The sequence below is a fragment of the Nicotiana tabacum genome, chromosome 10 (assembly GCF_000715075.1).
Source record: "Nicotiana tabacum cultivar K326 chromosome 10, ASM71507v2, whole genome shotgun sequence".
NCBI classification, from domain to species: Eukaryota; Viridiplantae; Streptophyta; class Magnoliopsida; order Solanales; family Solanaceae; genus Nicotiana; species Nicotiana tabacum.
The window spans coordinates 79,243,626-79,260,681 of record NC_134089.1 but is presented as its reverse complement, the minus strand read 5'-3'; the positions used below and the strand labels follow the sequence as shown (position 1 = coordinate 79,260,681).

General features: G+C 36.8%; 1 protein-coding gene across 1 annotated transcript; it reads right to left on the bottom strand.

Annotated features, from left to right (window-relative positions):
• Nucleotides 1–1,551: 1,551 nt before the first annotated feature.
• Nucleotides 1,552–16,293, bottom strand: LOC107788108 (regulator of nonsense transcripts UPF3). The gene is made up of 12 exons (XM_016609766.2): nucleotides 15,887–16,293; nucleotides 13,165–13,271; nucleotides 12,817–12,912; nucleotides 12,629–12,727; nucleotides 12,398–12,477; nucleotides 11,345–11,455; nucleotides 10,660–10,804; nucleotides 6,602–6,675; nucleotides 4,856–5,270; nucleotides 4,315–4,424; nucleotides 4,166–4,219; nucleotides 1,552–2,217 (listed from the first exon to the last, which is right to left on the bottom strand). The coding sequence occupies exons 1-11, from the start codon at nucleotides 16,018–16,020 to the stop codon at nucleotides 4,181–4,183; spliced, it is 1,410 nt and encodes a 469-aa protein (XP_016465252.2). The 5' UTR covers nucleotides 16,021–16,293; the 3' UTR covers nucleotides 1,552–2,217; nucleotides 4,166–4,180.
• Between the last annotated feature and the right edge of the window lie 763 nt (nucleotides 16,294–17,056).

Below are 17,056 nucleotides of genomic sequence, written 5' to 3'. Positions count from 1 at the left end.
TTCGGGATATGGGATTTGAATTGGATTAGTCATTTGGTATTAAGATGGGGCTTTAAAAAAAGGAGGGGGTTGGAGGTCTAAAATGAAGCCACGTGTAGGATCTAAGGCTAGGGTCCAGGATCCGTTAAATAGGAGGGTAATTTGTTTAAACAAGTAATGGCGGGATAAATAATATCGAAAAGTGTGTGTGTATATATATATATATATATAGCTCTTCTCCGTAGTGTTTTAAGTGTTGAACCAGATCTTCTTTCTCAAGAAAAGGACAGACATTTCCAAACAAGCCAATTCAAATGAAACCTTGCTTATCCATTCTTTTTGTGATTCAAATATCGTCCCTTTTTCATGCCAAGAATTATTTGCAGGTAAATATAAACACTAATTATCACGTATAAGCAAGAAAAACACTTCATTTGTTAATCAATCCTTAAAGAGATGGTTTAGAACCAATAATTCATTATCTAATAGATCTTTCATAGTAATGTTGGCGGAGGATGGGAAAGGAGCGGCCTAAGAAGTGAATGTTGGGCTAATATTTTTCTAATTATCATTCACACACAGGATTTGGAAATTTATCATCATATCACCGTAAAATAAAAACTTGCATGCTATAGTTGGACAATATATGACTCGCAATTTAAACTAGTTTACCTATTAGGAGATGTGACAAGTGATATTTTAATATAAATGAGGTGCCTATTTTGAATTCTATAAGGTCAGTGAAATTTGAACTCCGTGCATTTCAATTCGATGGTGAGCTTTCATCAATGGATTACCAACTTGGGACTAAATTAAACGCAATATTAACCATTTTTGAATAAAAATAACATCTATTTTGTAGTAAAGAGAGGATAATTTATAGCACAAAAAACCAATCCATCAAGGCAATTATTATGTCTTGGATTCCAAGAATCTAATTAACTCCTAAATATTGCAAGCTCTAATCTTATCCAGGACTAATCATAGAAATATTTTTCAACGGGGTCGAAGGTTGGTTCCAACCCATCTATATCATTGAAACATGGTTACCGGGATTGAAGGTTGGCTCCGATCTATGAACAAAATGGAGCTAGTAATCAATTTTGGTATGTTCCACTTTTCCGCAAGGTGATAACTCCATTAGCTGTGGACAGCAAATAACTTACTACTTAGACTATTGAATTCCTAGTTAGAATACACTAAATTGCTGTCCCTATTTGTAGCACTTCAGTCTTTGTTGGTGGCAAAATGAGACTTAAAACCAAAATTACTAGTAGGAGCCGCCCATCGCAACTCTGTTTTCTACGTGTGTTCAAGTCTATTTATTGGAAAATTGGTCCGAATAGAGTTGCGCATTCATTGGAAACAAGTGTAAATTCATACTTTTTCGGTGGCTATGGACTTGAACAGATTGCTTCACATGAGAAGAGATCTTTCCCTCGATTGTTACCACATTACCAAAATATTGGAAACAAGCAGCACTCAGCCTCGGGGTTCCTCTTGTTGGGAAGGGGAAGAACTGAAAGCAACTCAAGTAAATCGAATAAATGTAAAATTAACGACCTACAGATATATAATTGCTTAATATATAAACTGCACTATTATTTTGGATGGCTGATGGATCAACACCAAAATGCTCTTTCATTTTACGAACAAACCTTACCCTAGCACACCCCAACAGCACACAAGTAATGGGAATCCAATTGTTCGACGCTTCAGCGCTTGGATTTTGCTTAGATTAACTAGCTCAAACAAGCCCTCTCCAAAGTCAAGCCTAGAATTAATATGGGGTTATAGACATATGAATAAGTAGTGTGGGCACTTCCCCTGATCCCACATTTGTATTTACAGTTCAACAAAAGCTAAGTTGCCATCTAGGAAACTATATTTTCTTGATTATCAGCCGAGTCAAAGGCAGGAACGAGGATATCCACAGCTCTGATGGTGAAAAGACGCCATCACAAGGAACACCAGCCGAAAATTGTGGTGATATGTCATTAATATGACTTTCTTCCCTCGTGCTCCTATTCCTGACCATCTTTGATACAATCTGATCAAAGGTTAATTCTAAGGTGAACACCAGTGCCGGTAGCACCCTGGTGTATCGAAGTTCCATTTGAGGTCTTTGAATGCACATCGTTGATCCAGCAACCTTGCTCACACCTGTTCTGCCGAGCAAAGAGCTCTCCAGCCACTATATCGTTGCATACTTGATATGGTAAACAACCAAGTATTTCACTGTAGAAAAATCAGATAATACAATTGAAGACATCAAAAAATGGTTAATTTTTCAATCAAACATAAAATGCATTAAAGTTATGAGAGTTTATTATAAAGTAGAAACACCAGATAATACTATTGAAAACATCAAAAAATTGGAAACAACCAAACATATCAGGCATTAAAGTTCTCGGTGTTCATTTTCAAAACAAGTGCAGCCATCTTTCTCTCTCTTCCCCCAACTAGGTCCTGTCCCTGCCCATGAGTTCTTTCCCTTTGTCGGGGTGCGGGTGGATGGCAGTTTTGCCTTGTTAAACTTGCCAATAAGATCTAGGTACCTAAATCAAACCAAGTGGCATGGAGGAATAGATAGACGGAGATATGTGAAGAAAATATACAAAATAGCAATACTGACATTTTTGGTGACCATTGGAGTAACCAAGACAAGAAACACTCAACTTTTCAAACAAGGGCATCTTAGAATTATATTTGATAAAACCCACCAATGAGCCTAGTCTGCAATCCAACTATTTCTTTTCAGCCATAAGGGAAATGCATAACCATCAAGAGTCAATGAGAAAGCATGACGCAAACAGTGTTATTAGAAACCATCATTTTGTTGATTAAAATGACGGAGAGATGCAAAGAGGGGGGTCATCGCCTCATGGGAGAAACAATGCACTTAACTTTATGAAGCACACACTACGCATAGTGAGGTGCTAAGCAATTCTATAAGACCAACAACAACTATGCTCAGTCCCAAACAAGCTAGGGCCGGCTATCTGAATCCTCACTTCTTCATTTAGCTCAGCTCTCTATAAGACCCTTATTTAAAAAATCCCTATAAGAAGCCCTCGCTTCTTTGAATTCAGCTAAAGATGAAAAATAACAGATTTGTTGTTTGAGAAATAGGACTTTCTCCACTTAAACTTCATCAGTCTCTTTGGTGATCCTGTCTGCTTCATCTTTCTCGAGTTTGCTAGCACTTCTTCTTCTACTACTTATGCTTCTCTGCTTCTTCCTTCTTGTTGTTCTTCAAAGAATGTTTGTTCTTCTGTTACTTCTAGGATAGGGAGTCATCTTCTTATACTTCAGTTTCTGGGTTTCTCTCTTGCTTCTCCCTACTACTCTCTTGGTACAATTATTAAAGCAATTATGACTATAAAGGCGATTATATATAATATTGAATATTACAAATGAAACTTAATTCTTTTAACGACGTTTGATTAAAATTGAAAAATTCACTCTGCCATTGAAGTTATCTTTTGGGCGCTCGAAATTACTGAACTTAATGGCAATTTAATGTTATTGGTACTAAAGACATATTTTTTTTGTAGTTCTGGTGAATTGTGCAATTCATATGCGTGCTTTGCCACTTCTCACTCAAATCCCCACCTGGCCTTGTCAGTCTTTGCACTTTATTGCTTTTAAAAATATTGGTGGCAGATATGTTAATGCCAGTTAGGCCAACACCAACAAAATGTATAAAAGTACAAAGGAAACCGAAAGTAACAGGGAAAAGTGTCAGTTTCCAACCCTGACACCAGTTACTGATGGATAAAAGAAAAATGGGCCACTAAATTCCATTACCCTAAGCTGCTTAGACAAAGCCTAAAACTGCAAAATAATCCAGGACACATCCATCATTCCTCGCACATATTGTTGCCTATGGTTGAACACAAACTGTTCCTTTGTTCCAACAAAATGAAATTGCATGCTTAACCTAATAGACTGCACTTACCCCCAAAGAGATGGTCCCATGCTTTCCAACCATCAAACTAAAAGAAGTAAATATCATAATACTTAATCCCTCTGTTAACCTTATATTTTAAGGTGTCGGCTATTTAGGAATGTGTAGTGGTGGGTGTCATACATTTACTTCTTTTGCCGAATATGTCTGTGCCTCTGTGAAAGAAGAAAATTCAAGTAAAAACAAAGTAAACACCACATGGACCACGAAACTTACCATTACATAACATAACTAAGAACCAGAACTTGACTTTTGAACCCACACTTGTTTCTGCATTTACATCATAGTCCATGCAAGCACATTAGTAAATGTACATAGTAAAAGCAGAGATAAGTACAAAATAAGGCTTTGAAAAGAAACCAGACCTCAAGAGAACTGTAGGCAGAAGTACCTCCCCTTCTCACAGGTTTTCCGTCCCCAACAGAAGGTCCATCTGCATCCCTCAAACCACGACGACTACCATGTTTATAGTTACCTAGATTCATCAGAAACTTTTGAAGTAACCACAAAAGAACCAATAGCTACGAGACAAGAAAAAATTAAGCATAATATTTCATGTAGAACTCAGCACAATCATCTCATGGCCTTAAAAAAAAGGCTATCCATTATCAGCAGAAGAATGAGAATTACGCCCACTTCAAATCAGTCTGAACTCACAGCAGTGCGCGATTGGTACATCACTTTTCGCTTCTCCTTGACCCCGAGAAAAAAGGAGTACGATTTCAAGAGAAAAAACTGAACTAAAGGTAATCTTACATACAGTGAAACATTTAGCTACAATTACGAGGTAAGACGCATACACTCCTTTGAAATTATAAGAGTTTATTTTCCAATCAGAAGATTTTGAGAATGTATCCATCTGAAAAAAGGGCAAAAATTAGTTATTAGTGATACAAGTGAACCAACCTTCAACAAAATCTCGCACTTGGGAAGATTGTTCATTACTGGCCTGTGAACTATCAGCACGGCGAAGAGGAGCCCAAACACCACGATCAGGCCTATCTCTATTCCTAGAACGTCTTTCTTGCTTCTCAACATGGACAACATGCAAGTCATTTCCAGCGGCCTTATCCTCATTAGCTCCACTAGTATCCTTCTGAAACAACTGCATACTTGGTGGCCGAGGAGGTCTCTTGTCCTTATCCTGTATTTGATGCTCTGACTGAGATGCTGATTGATTCTGCCGAGCATCCTTGAGAAGAATACTTCTGATGATCCTGCCACTTGCCTCTTGGCGCTGGTTCTGTTTTGGAGCAGATGAACTAGGTGAATTCTTGAGAGTAGATGCCACATTCTGTTGAGCTAATGAACCACCAGAAACCTACACAGTTAAGAGAAACAAGACTAAGTCCCAGATGGCAGACAAATTCGAACTGACAGAAATAAAAACAACCTGAGAAAATATTGATGTGTTATACCTTGTAACACAAAGTTGCAAGTGAAAAAAAAAACATCATTAAACAACTATGTAGAGGCAATAATCCTCTCTAACAGGGGAACCACAGCTTGCAGAACCTGATAATCACATCAAAATCCAGAATCTGATAATCACATCAAAATCCAGAAACTTTCTCATTCAGGCAAGTAAACCCATAAAAGATATAGTACAATGTCTTGAACATTACTTTGTCTTTTTTACCGAATATAGAAGTTTACACCAAGTATTTCATCTTCCAGTGAACAATACCACGTGAAGGCACCTTTTCTCTGTCAGGGTAATCCATATCATTTGGTAATAAATAGATTCTAAGTTGCTCCGACACGGCAGTTTAGGTGCTGCACCCGTGTCGACACAATACTAGTATGGATGTGGGCATGGGATCCGTACTAGATCTGGTCAAATAATTTTGGGTACTTTGACTCACGACGGATGAAAAAATTTGAGACGAGATGCAATTTGATTTCCGAAATCAAAACCAAAACTAGGATAAATTTGAAGAAAATAGAATACCTTATATAGAAAATAATCCTTCACTTGTCTACAACTTGAGAATAAAAAATACATCCACACTTTACGAACTATATGTAAGTATTGCAGAAAACTTCTCATAATTTAGAGATATTTTTATATTTTTATTTTTATTATTTTTAGTTGGATACCCGCACTCGTATCCTTACTAGGATCCATATCCCCGAATCTTAGAATTTACATCTCGAAGGATCTGACCTCTAAATCCGCACCCGTGACCAAACAACTTAGAATAGATTACTATATTACAGTCGCCCAACGGGAAAGCGACCTACTCTTAGATTTTGTCACCTAAAAAATGAAGCAATTAAATCTATATAGGAAGAGGTTACAGCAAATTCTATGAACATATAGATCATAGCCGGTTCAAAAATTGTTGGTAACAAAGAATATGAGCAACGACACAACAGATGATTTCATTCATTCAACCTAAACGGTATTAGCAATAGATCTAAAAAATCTTCAAAATATCTAGTATATCTTTTGTCTCAGTCGCTTTACCAATAAAATGGAAACTGTTCTGCACATGCTATCATTTTCCCTTGGTATAGAGAGGCAAAAGAAAGCCAAGGCCCTTCAATGTTCCCTTCTCTTTGGTCTCCCCCCTCCCCCCAAAGGACCCACAAAAGATAGTTAAAAAAATAAGAGCTCTCTCCTTCTACTACTAAATAAGTAAAACTTACATTAGGACCTTCTTTTTCCTTCCCCTTCAAGAGCAGGATTTTCTTCTTCCCACTATCAGCAGTTACAGAACGACCTGAAATAGATTAGACAGCATTATAGGCACATTAAACAAAATGCAACTTGTACAAGTAACAATGACAAGAATGGTGCAGGGGAGGACAATCTGATTATCTCCACCATTAAATGATGAAAGCAAAAAACTTTATGCAAGTAAAATATCTCTACAACAATCAAATAGACAATAATAATTCAACCAAATTTCACACTCTAACCTCCAACCAAGTGATAAGCATCCAAGACACCAGGCTGGCTTATAAGATAGAAAAGACACCTGATATGCAGTTAGTAACTATATCAAGATATCCTTTCTCTTCTCGACTTAGACTTGGTCTCCTACTAGTGTACATCCATCAGAAAGTTTTGATAAAAACTTTTTTTGATAAGTATATAAAGTTGATAAAAACATAGAAAATTATCCATTAATATCTTTTTTGAATGAAAAATACAAATTGAACGAAAAATACAAACAACAGCTGGCTATGACCCAGAATTTTTTTATGCAAAGAACGACTCTTCCCATAAAGTACTTCTACCTTGGCACCGCATTATAGGTGAAAGGATAAAGACCCATTTTTGCGTTCGGGGTTTTTCTAAGAGCTGTCCATGTTTTAAGAGAATAAACTTCTACTTGCAAAGAAATAGTCAAATGCATAAAGGTTTCAAGTTGTACGTCCAAATGATACCAAATCTTGGAAATAATGTCGTAGTGTGAAATAACAAAAGGAATTCTATGTGGGCCACCTTTTATTGTACTGTATTTTTGCTTCTGAACTATGGTCCTTGATGATTGCAATGGTCAACCTTCAATGGGAACTTCCCCGGACATCAGCAGAGACAATGGCGAGAAGGATATTGAATAAGTGGATGCAAAGAAAAAGAAGCTGTAGAAATTCGCTCCTTTTTCACATCAGCAGAGACAATGGCGAGAAGGATATTGAATAAGTGGATACAAAGAAAAAGAAGCTATAGAAACTTGCTCCTTTTTGCTTTTTTATTTTTTTGTGGGTCTTGAGAATGACAAGAAATAGGAGTACTTTCGAAGGGCTAGGCAACCATTTGTTGAGGGTCAAAATAATATCTTTTACTCCTTTGTTCCACTTATGTGGCACTCTTTCTTTTATAGCATGTTCCCGAAAAGAATGGCACCTTTTCTATATTTAGAAGCTCTTTAACTGTAGACTTCCCATTTTACCCTTGCTAACATCTTACAGCCACAAAAATTAATGCCATGGCATGTTTTAGAAAACAAGATGTAAGGGTACTTTATGTATGTCCAGTCAAGCACCAGCATATAAGATGGTAAGGAGGGACTATTTTTTCTGTTAATTTTGGTGTAAAGTGGAAATACTAGCTTTTTTTGAGAGTTGGCTATAATTTGGGAGGCTCAATGCACATGATCACTACACCTTTGTGAATATCATATCATCCCGGTGAAGTATAAATGAACTCTTTTGATTTACCAAAAAGATAAAGACAGAATGTTTCAGTTATAGCTTCTCTGTATATCACACAAACCAAGCTCACACAAGTTTTATCTATCCCATCAAAAGCCAAGTCCAACAAACTCAAATAGCTTGCGTTTCTACTCGTGTAGCATAGTACATCCTCACTCGAGGCCGAGATCAGCTAGCTAACAAACAAAGAGAAATGCATTTTGGCTTAGCTTGATTATCCAACAAACAGATCTCAAATAAAATGTTATCGAGTAATCACAAAGCCAGAATGTTTTGCCCTCGACTCTCGGAAATACTGTAAAGATTGATACTCTATATTGTAATACAGCAACAGCACTCAAAGTGAGCCGAGAGTCTATCGGAAACGTTCTCTCTACCAGCACACGGTAGGGGTAAGGTCTGCGTACACACTACCCTCCCCAGACCCCACTTGTGGCATTACAATGGGTTTGTTGTTGTTAACAACAGCACTCAAAGATCAGGTTTCATATGAAGTATACCAATTCAATAAAAAGCTAAAATCCAAAACTAAGATAACTAATCATAGCACAAATATTTGTGATATGGCAGGCGGGTTATGCGTTATCGTTCCCTACTCCTCTACTTTTTCTGGCTATCATTTGGCATTAACATCATAGAAGAAGTGACTTATATAAGGGGGGGAGTCTTCCTCTGAACATCAAGGAGGAGGAAGATTAGGTTGATCCTAACAGAATGATGATGAATTACTTCTGTGGCAGTACCCCAACAAGATTGAGAGAGGGCTCAGAAGAGAGGGTGCTACCCGGGTACATAAGTATTAGGTCCACCAGCGCACACAAGTATTCTCCTGTCTTTTTTATTTTGGTTCACGAACCTTTATACACATTGATGCTTGTTTCTTTCAAGATATTAGTTAAACTGATCAAAAAAGATCACAGAAAAGATGTATGATTGTCATAGTTCTTTGGCCTGTTAAGACTGAGCAAAATACTAAATATAGTTCAAGAAATCAAATGTCTCCGCGGCAGGTTAGTGTAGTTATTTTCCTAAAACAACCTCCGAGACACAAATAAAAAGCTTGGAGGTCTAGACACAGAACTTTTACCTCCTTATCCACCCCACCCCTGCCTTTCATACTCTTACACTATGGCCTGCTAGATCCTCCTTGGGGTTTTTGACAAGTCTCCTACATCCACGTTCTCCACTAGCAAAGCTATGAAGCTGATCTAACTGCTTTTAGCAACAAAAAAATGTACCAGCAGTGCAGCTTCTTTACCTTTAATCTAAATCTCCATAAAATGTGATCTCCCTTACACTTGTTATTCCTCTCAAATGCATTAACATAAGCAGTCATTAACATCACAAAATCCACATGTTTGATTATTCCTATAAAAATATAAAGATAGAACATACTCTTCTCATCACAGTTTAACGCCCCTAAAAGTGAACATTTTTTCACAAGTCATGTAAAAAGTGAACTTCTAATTCACACAGAAAAAGAGTTTCCATGGAACAAAGTTATACACTATTAAATCTGCTTCCATTTTTCTACTATTAGCAAAAAAAATTGGTCCGACTCTTATCCTTTTCTCTTTTTTTTTCAGCAAGTAAACTTCTACTAGATATTCAGGATACAAATTTTTGGTTCCTGTACGAATAATCATGAATGTATCCTACCGATTTATCGGTGCACTCTACAAGTACTTTATTTATCCCTAACTGTAGTAAGGTTGAAAATCTAGAATATAAAAGTTCTACCACTATTTTGGAGTTCGAAGAAAATTTGCTTCCATTTTCCAATTACTGAGTTTCATCACGTCAGCATGGTCAAATAAGAAGACTTCCTTCTGCTTGGTTCGAAAGCTAGCGTTCCGGGAGAATCTAGTCATTTAGTAACTATCTCTGTAAAAGCAAAGTTAATGAGCAAGTGAATGAACGACGTCATGGTCCAAAAATAAACTTTCCCCCGTCCTTTTTTTTTTGTTTTGGGGAGGGGGGTTATTTTGTCAGAAATAATTTAGTTAGTCCATCATATTCAGTCAAAACACCATTTTGATTGATAGACACCCTCACAGGACATCTCCCTCTATTAGATAGAAAAAGAATCACTTGAACGGAAAAATGCATTAGCTCACAAACACAGCCCATGTGGACCGAGTGCTTACCAGAATATGTCTTACTTTGTTTTGGTCCTTCTCACGCGATTCAAGAATTGCAAAAAATCTACTCCCATTCTGCATCTATCCAATTTAATTAGTTTGTTTTTCACTGAAGTATTAATATTTCATCATGTCAATATGGCAAAATAATTGAGACTTTCTTCAGCTTGGTTTAGGTTTTCCTTGTTGGGTGGCTTGGGTGGGGGGTTTTCATGCATGCTCCTTTTAAAAGAAAGAGGTTAGATAATCTGTCATATTCAGTCAGAACATTTGGACTGTTAAATGCTCCTCCAACCCCTACCCCACCACACCCCCAACTCCAAAACAAACAAAAAAAGATGTTAATATCAACTGTATTCTGTAGTAAATTTGTAAGAACTACGATACAAACATAAGACATACCAATTTCCCCTTCCACTAAATCAATCCCAGATCCAGGAGCAGAGGTTCTCGACTTGTCAGAGAGCTGCTGATCATCACGTTTTGGCACTAGAATGTATGATTTGTCCTTACCATTTCCAGCCTTAGAACTGTCTCGTAGAACATACTGCAGAACAAAGTGGTAATTCCGTAAGCAATATAAGATAAGAGTTACTGACAACATGTCAATAAACAAAGAAATATCCAACAAGTAGCAGTTTTATTGTCAATACCCAACATGAAAAGACAAAAACTAAACATGTGCATCTGTGTGTGTGCGCGCGCATAAGCTTATGACGTAACTAACAAATATCTGGTGCAAAAATTGAATAAAACAGGCTTCCAGGCTGTTATAGAGAACAAGGAAACTAGCAATGAAAAGCTCAATTATAAGGCAAAGCTGCAAAAAGCAAAAGCAGAGTAAGAGCAGTGAAGGCCCAATACCATCATCATGTACAAGCAGGCATATAGATCAAACCAAGTCAGGTTTTACAATGAGAGACAACTGAAAGCAGGTCAAGAGTAGAGAATGGTACACTTAGACAAGGCCTTCATATTCTCTGAACTAGAAACGCAAATTTATCATGTATAAAAAAGGTGTGATATAAAAACACATGGACTAATCCCAGTAGTCCATGGCCATAAGTTTGGGAAGAAGAGCATGTACCATGGTTGTAGAAGTCCTCTTTTCAGAGCCTCGTTTAGATGCAGCTGAGCTAGGAGTTCTTGAGGATGTGCCACCAACCCTTTTGGTTGATCTTCCATTAGATATAGATCTCTGACAAAAACCAAGTCCAATAAACTTGGTGTCATTTATTACTAAGGGGAAATTGCTCAAACTAGTGATGCAATAAATTTTTTTCATAAGACAAAAGAGACCATATTCGAAGAGAAGTTGTAGAGAATGCAATGGAATCATCTATATGAATACAAAGTAAGCAAAGGAAGACTGATGAAGGAACTTTAAGAAGAAAAAGACTGAATATTAGTCCTCAAATCAGCTTCTCAAAAGCATGTATAGATAAAGTAATAATATTTTAATATAGAAGGGCAAAAATACCCGTGTAAAGAAGTATCAGCTTCACAAGAACGTAACACAATCTTTACCACAAGATGCAACTCAACTATATCTAGTTCTTCCAACGATTTGTCCCCTATACATCAATTACCATCTATTAATACCATCCACAATGGTACATAATTCACCGTCAAAACTTCAGTTCCTTATATAAAAGAATTCATTAATAAAAACGCCAGATTAACAGGGACATTTGATTTAGTGAATAAGCAAGGTTAGAAGCTCATTCTGGTAAAATATCCACAAATAACAAAACCTTATTTACCAACAGGTAGCTCAAAGGCCAAAGCAGAATATGTACAGCTTCTTCATATCTTTGAGCATAGATCTCATAACTGAAACAGAAAGATAAAAGAAAAAGAGGAGGTTCCCAATATATAAAAATCCACTTCAGACCAACTGATGAAACCTTTTTCTCGGTTTGCTCGCGTACTCAAGTCGGTCAACAAAGATAAACACAAACCAGTTTAATGACGTGGAAGAATTAATATTTTCCCATATCTCTTTTTCCCAACAGATAAAAGCACGGAGCACCTACAAGTAGAAAGCTGCACCTCGACAAAAACAGACAGCAACTAGTTCTTTGCTAGTAAAGTTTGAAAATCCCAACATTGGGAATTTCGAAACAGGAAAATTTCCTACCCGAGCTCCACTCTTCGCAGCTCTTTTCTGACGTATATAATCCATTAATGGAGTAACTATAGGAGCATCCTTTGCTGAGCCTGAAATACAGAATAAGTGGAACTTCAATCTCAAACAACATGCACTCCACCTTCATGTTTTGCTCTCCAACAACTCTCATTTTGATAAATAAGATCTCCATTTGATGCACAACAAGAGTAGTACAAATTTTCTAGAGATGTTCTAACTGACCAGCTCGTTCAGCCTCTTTTCTCTCCAATTGTATCTCAGCACTTGGAAGATTCTCAACGGGCTTTGCAAGAAATTCAAGGAACTCCAGATATTCAGGATCTACAAGTGCATCAACAAAATTAACGTAACTGCAGATAAGATGGAGGTAGCATGTACGTCACATGCAATCAGCTCATCAATTTTAATACCTTTCAGTATGGTCGCTTCACGGGCATCCTTCTTGGACCAGTGCTTTGGAACACGCTGTGAAGGAGCATACTCGACAATTGTTTTGAACTGAGTGCCTAACATAGACATTCCCAGAAGATGAGAATAATAATTTTCCAATCAAAGATTAGATCACTACGCAAGATAGTTCTAGCAGGAACCAGAAAAGAAATGGTGCAACACATAATAGTGTGTGACAACCAAAGGGACCAAAGAGAAACCCAATAGCAAAAGCTGAACCAAAATAAATAAACAAATAAATCATTTTCAAATTTCATCTTGATGGAAGGAATGCCCAATCGATCTCTTGTAACTGCGCTTGAGCTTACCTTTCTCATTCACAAACACGTGTCCATCAAAGAACTCAGCGAACTCAATAACATCTTCTGTATTTCTAAAGTCAATATAGGCTCTTGAATAGCTTTGATGCTTCAGGCTGCAGAAGAAATTTTTAGCATAAAAGTGTCAACAACGCCAATGTTGAAAAAAATGAATCAAGCTATACCAGTCTAAAGTATGTATATTCATGTTTTAAACATACCATACTTGCACAAATATCAGCTTTTTAGGTGGAGAGGGCTATAAATCATTTCCCGAGACAGTAAAGAATATGGAAAAGGAAATCTTTGTTTTTTATGAGAAAGGTAAAGAAAAGGAAATCTTTGTTAAATAATAGAAGAAAAAGAAAAAAGTAAGCAAAACAATCTGACCAGTTTCGGACTTTATGCAAATAAAACCATGCATAAGAGTTTTTCTGAATAGGAATAAAACCATCCATAATATTTCTTTCTTAGCAAAATGGGAAAGACTTCATTAATAACAAAAATACTCTGGACCCCAAAAAAATAACATCCAATACCGCATACACAAATCTGAGGCAAAAGCTTAAGCGATACTGGACACGCCACGGAGAGCTCTAATCCAAACACAAACTACAGATATGCAGCCATCAAGCTGTTATAATTGTACACCCAACTTGCTATCCATTCCCTGGAGAACTAGTTGGATACACAAAATGGATAAATCATGAAACTTCATACTTGTAGGCTAAGTTGCTCCGACACGGCAGTTTAGGTGCCGTACCCGTGTCGACACGACACTAGTATGGGTGTGGGTATGGGATCCGCACCGGATCTGGTCAAACAAATTTGGGTACTTTGACCACGATGGCCCGAAAAAATCGAGACAAGATACAAATTGATTCCCGAAATCAGAACCAAAACTAGGATAAATTTGAAGAAAATAACATACCTTATCTAGGAAATCAATCTTTCACTTATCTACAACTTGAAAATAAAAAAGAAATCCACACTTTAAAGGCTATATTCCACAAAATTTCTCATAATTTAGAGATATTTCTTTTTTTTATTTTTTTATTATTTTTATCCCGATCCCCGCACCCATATCAGTACTAGGATCCGTATTCCCGAATCTTAGAATTTACATCTCGAGGATCCGACCACTAGATCCGCACCCGTGTCGGACACCCACACCTGTGCCCGAGCAACTTAGCTTGCAGGTACCAAGAACATCGCATTTTGTTCAAATCATTTCACAAAAAGAGTAGACTACAACAATATACTTTTTTTATAACTGCAATGTCCAAGCCAACTTGCGCACCTCGATTATTCTAACACATACCCGCTATTTTCCCCAAAGCATGTACCAGATAATTTTGTCGATCAAAGCTTAGGCAGATGAGACAAATCGCCAAATGCCTTTTGTCTCTGTAATAAATTTGAACCCTGGACACACATTGGTTTTCACCAACTTCATGGAGGCTACACCCTTTGGTGCAACACCAAACAACATACTTAGACTCCATACCAAACACTGGAGTATACAATGACTCGTGAACACAGTTCCTTGCCTAAAAGAACAATTCAATGCAACTTATTTCCTTTTGAAGCAAAAAAACTATGGATAAGCCACAAAAAATTCTTTTTTTAATTTTTATTTTTTTATAAAGTGGTGTAGTCACACACCGCAACTAATTTACTGAGCATTTGTTACCTCTTATCAACACAAGCACTAGGTAATTCTATCCATCCACCATAATCTTCCAGGATCTTTCCCCGACTTCATTGACCACTTGGTTATACCCTCGGAGCAAATGGTTTTTTTATTCTAAGGCTTGAACCTGAGACCTTTGATAAGGATAGAGAATCCCAACCATCCCTCCATAACACTGGTGCCAACACTATTTAAATTTCATAAATTGAAAAATTAATATTATATATAAAAACAAGATTTGGCTAATAACAACAGGGTGTAGTACGTTAGCACCATATTGATTTCATTTCCTTTTAATACCCCTCACTATCTCACCAATACCAGGGGGTTTCAGGCATTCCTTTAAAACAAGTACCACCTTACTACCCCCTCCTATGGAGAAGGAACATTTCAAGATATGTGTTTCTAATGGGCATTAAAAAGATGGCTATGGTGAAACACAAAGCAAAGCATAATTTTGTAAACACGAGCAAGTATGTCGATTATATTGAATGCTACTACATCCCCCCCCCCCTTTTTCCCTAGTGCTGGATCAAATAAACTCTTACATTTCTTAATAAATATGAAAAAAATGAAACACTAAAGGAATACTGAATTTTTCATCTGACACATAACTCACAGCAACCAGTACGCACAATCACAAGCTTAAGGAATTAATAGCACTAAGATAAAGCATAATAAAGGGAAACTGGAAAAAATATATAAAAAATAATATAAAGTCACAAGCAATATCCAAAAGTAAAGAGTTACTACTATAAGTACCACAATAAATAGACAAATCATATAAATATCAATTATTTGCTGTAGAAAAGAAACCAGACGAAATACAAAATATATAATAATAATAATAATAATAATAATAATAATAATAATAATGCTACCAAGCAATAAATAACGATTACAGAAGATAATGTAGTCAGAAACCACATATTACATATACAAAAACACAATTTTGTATCGTGTAAACAAATACATAAAAATTATAAATAAAAAATAAAAATAAAAAACTTCTTAATTGCTATTTATGGAAACCCTAACCTGGTCTTGCCGGGGCGAAAAGTGAACCAGTTGTACCGACCAGCGAAGCGAGAATCAACCTGCTCGAGAAGCGTAGACTGAGAAAGCGTCGGCGGCAAGTGCCGCACAACCACTTTGGTTCGCCGATTCTTCATGCGACACTATAATACCCTAGGTAAATATCCAAATAATATCCACCCTAGTGAAATTTGCATAAAAAATTAACTGAAAATTGCTAACGAATCACATCTTTCCCCTCTTTATCACAGTCGATCGATGAAATTCGTGTGCGCTAATTTCCAATTCCTACGCGAAATGTCCGTGCATGAGATTGCTAGAGAGAGTGGAAAAGGGGAATTTCTTTTAGAGAGAGAAAGGGGCGTGAAATTACCAGCGTGACGAGAGAGGATTTTGCAAAGGAATTTTGTGTTTTATATTTGTACATTACATGTATTCAAGTAGGTATACGCACGCTCGTGTTGTGACGTGTTGTACGTCTATACAATTTGCAAGAAGTTTTGCAAATTGTGTTTGGATTACTTTTTTAAAAAAAATAATTACTTGCGATAACAAAAAAGTAATCTAATAGTGGTGAAGATAGAGGAGAACAAAGAGGTCCCTTATCCTAGGAAGATCATTCTTAGCGACGGGCATAGTTATATTAGATATACGAGAGAAGAAACTTATGTTTAGAGTGAGTGAGGAGACGATGACTTTTAAGATAGATGTAGGGAAAAACAAGCTGCAAATATTAAGGAGGAATTTATGGAGTCTACCTATTAAACTAAAACTAATTACCCGGTTATACCCACTTGGATAATAATTACTATACATACATATTTCATATAAAATTATTACCCGTCCATCCATTAAGAAAGTCTTTAAAGACTTTTGGGGCAACGAATCTATACCTAACCTATACAGGACCTTTCTTCCTTCAATCCAAGGTAAGAAACATTTTATTTCTCTCTTCGTCGATTTTCTCTCTTTGTTCTTGCTTCTATCTTCTATTTTTGAGCCGAGGGTCTCCTGGAAACAGTCTCTCTGCCCCTCGGGGTAGAGGTAAGGTCTGCGTACATATTACCCTCCCCAGACCCCACTTGTGGGATTACACTGGGTTGTTGTTGTTGTTGTTGTTGTTCTTGCTTCTATCTTCGTAAGTAAAATTGTTTATCTGATAGGCTATATTAT

What these genes read in the sequence shown, in the direction of transcription:
- LOC107788108 (XM_016609766.2), bottom strand. Translation starts at nt 16,020, where the DNA reads ATGAAGAATCGGCGAACCAAAGTGGTTGTGCGGCACTTGCCGCCGACG. An exon ending in TGAAGCGACCATACTGAAAG is followed by an intron (nt 12,728 to 12,816) that starts GTATTAAAATTG and finishes ATGCACTTGTAG; the next exon opens with ATCCTGAATATCTGGAGTTC. An exon ending in AGAGGACTTCTACAACCATG is followed by an intron (nt 10,805 to 11,344) that starts GTACATGCTCTT and finishes TTTGTTCTGCAG; the next exon opens with TATGTTCTACGAGACAGTTC.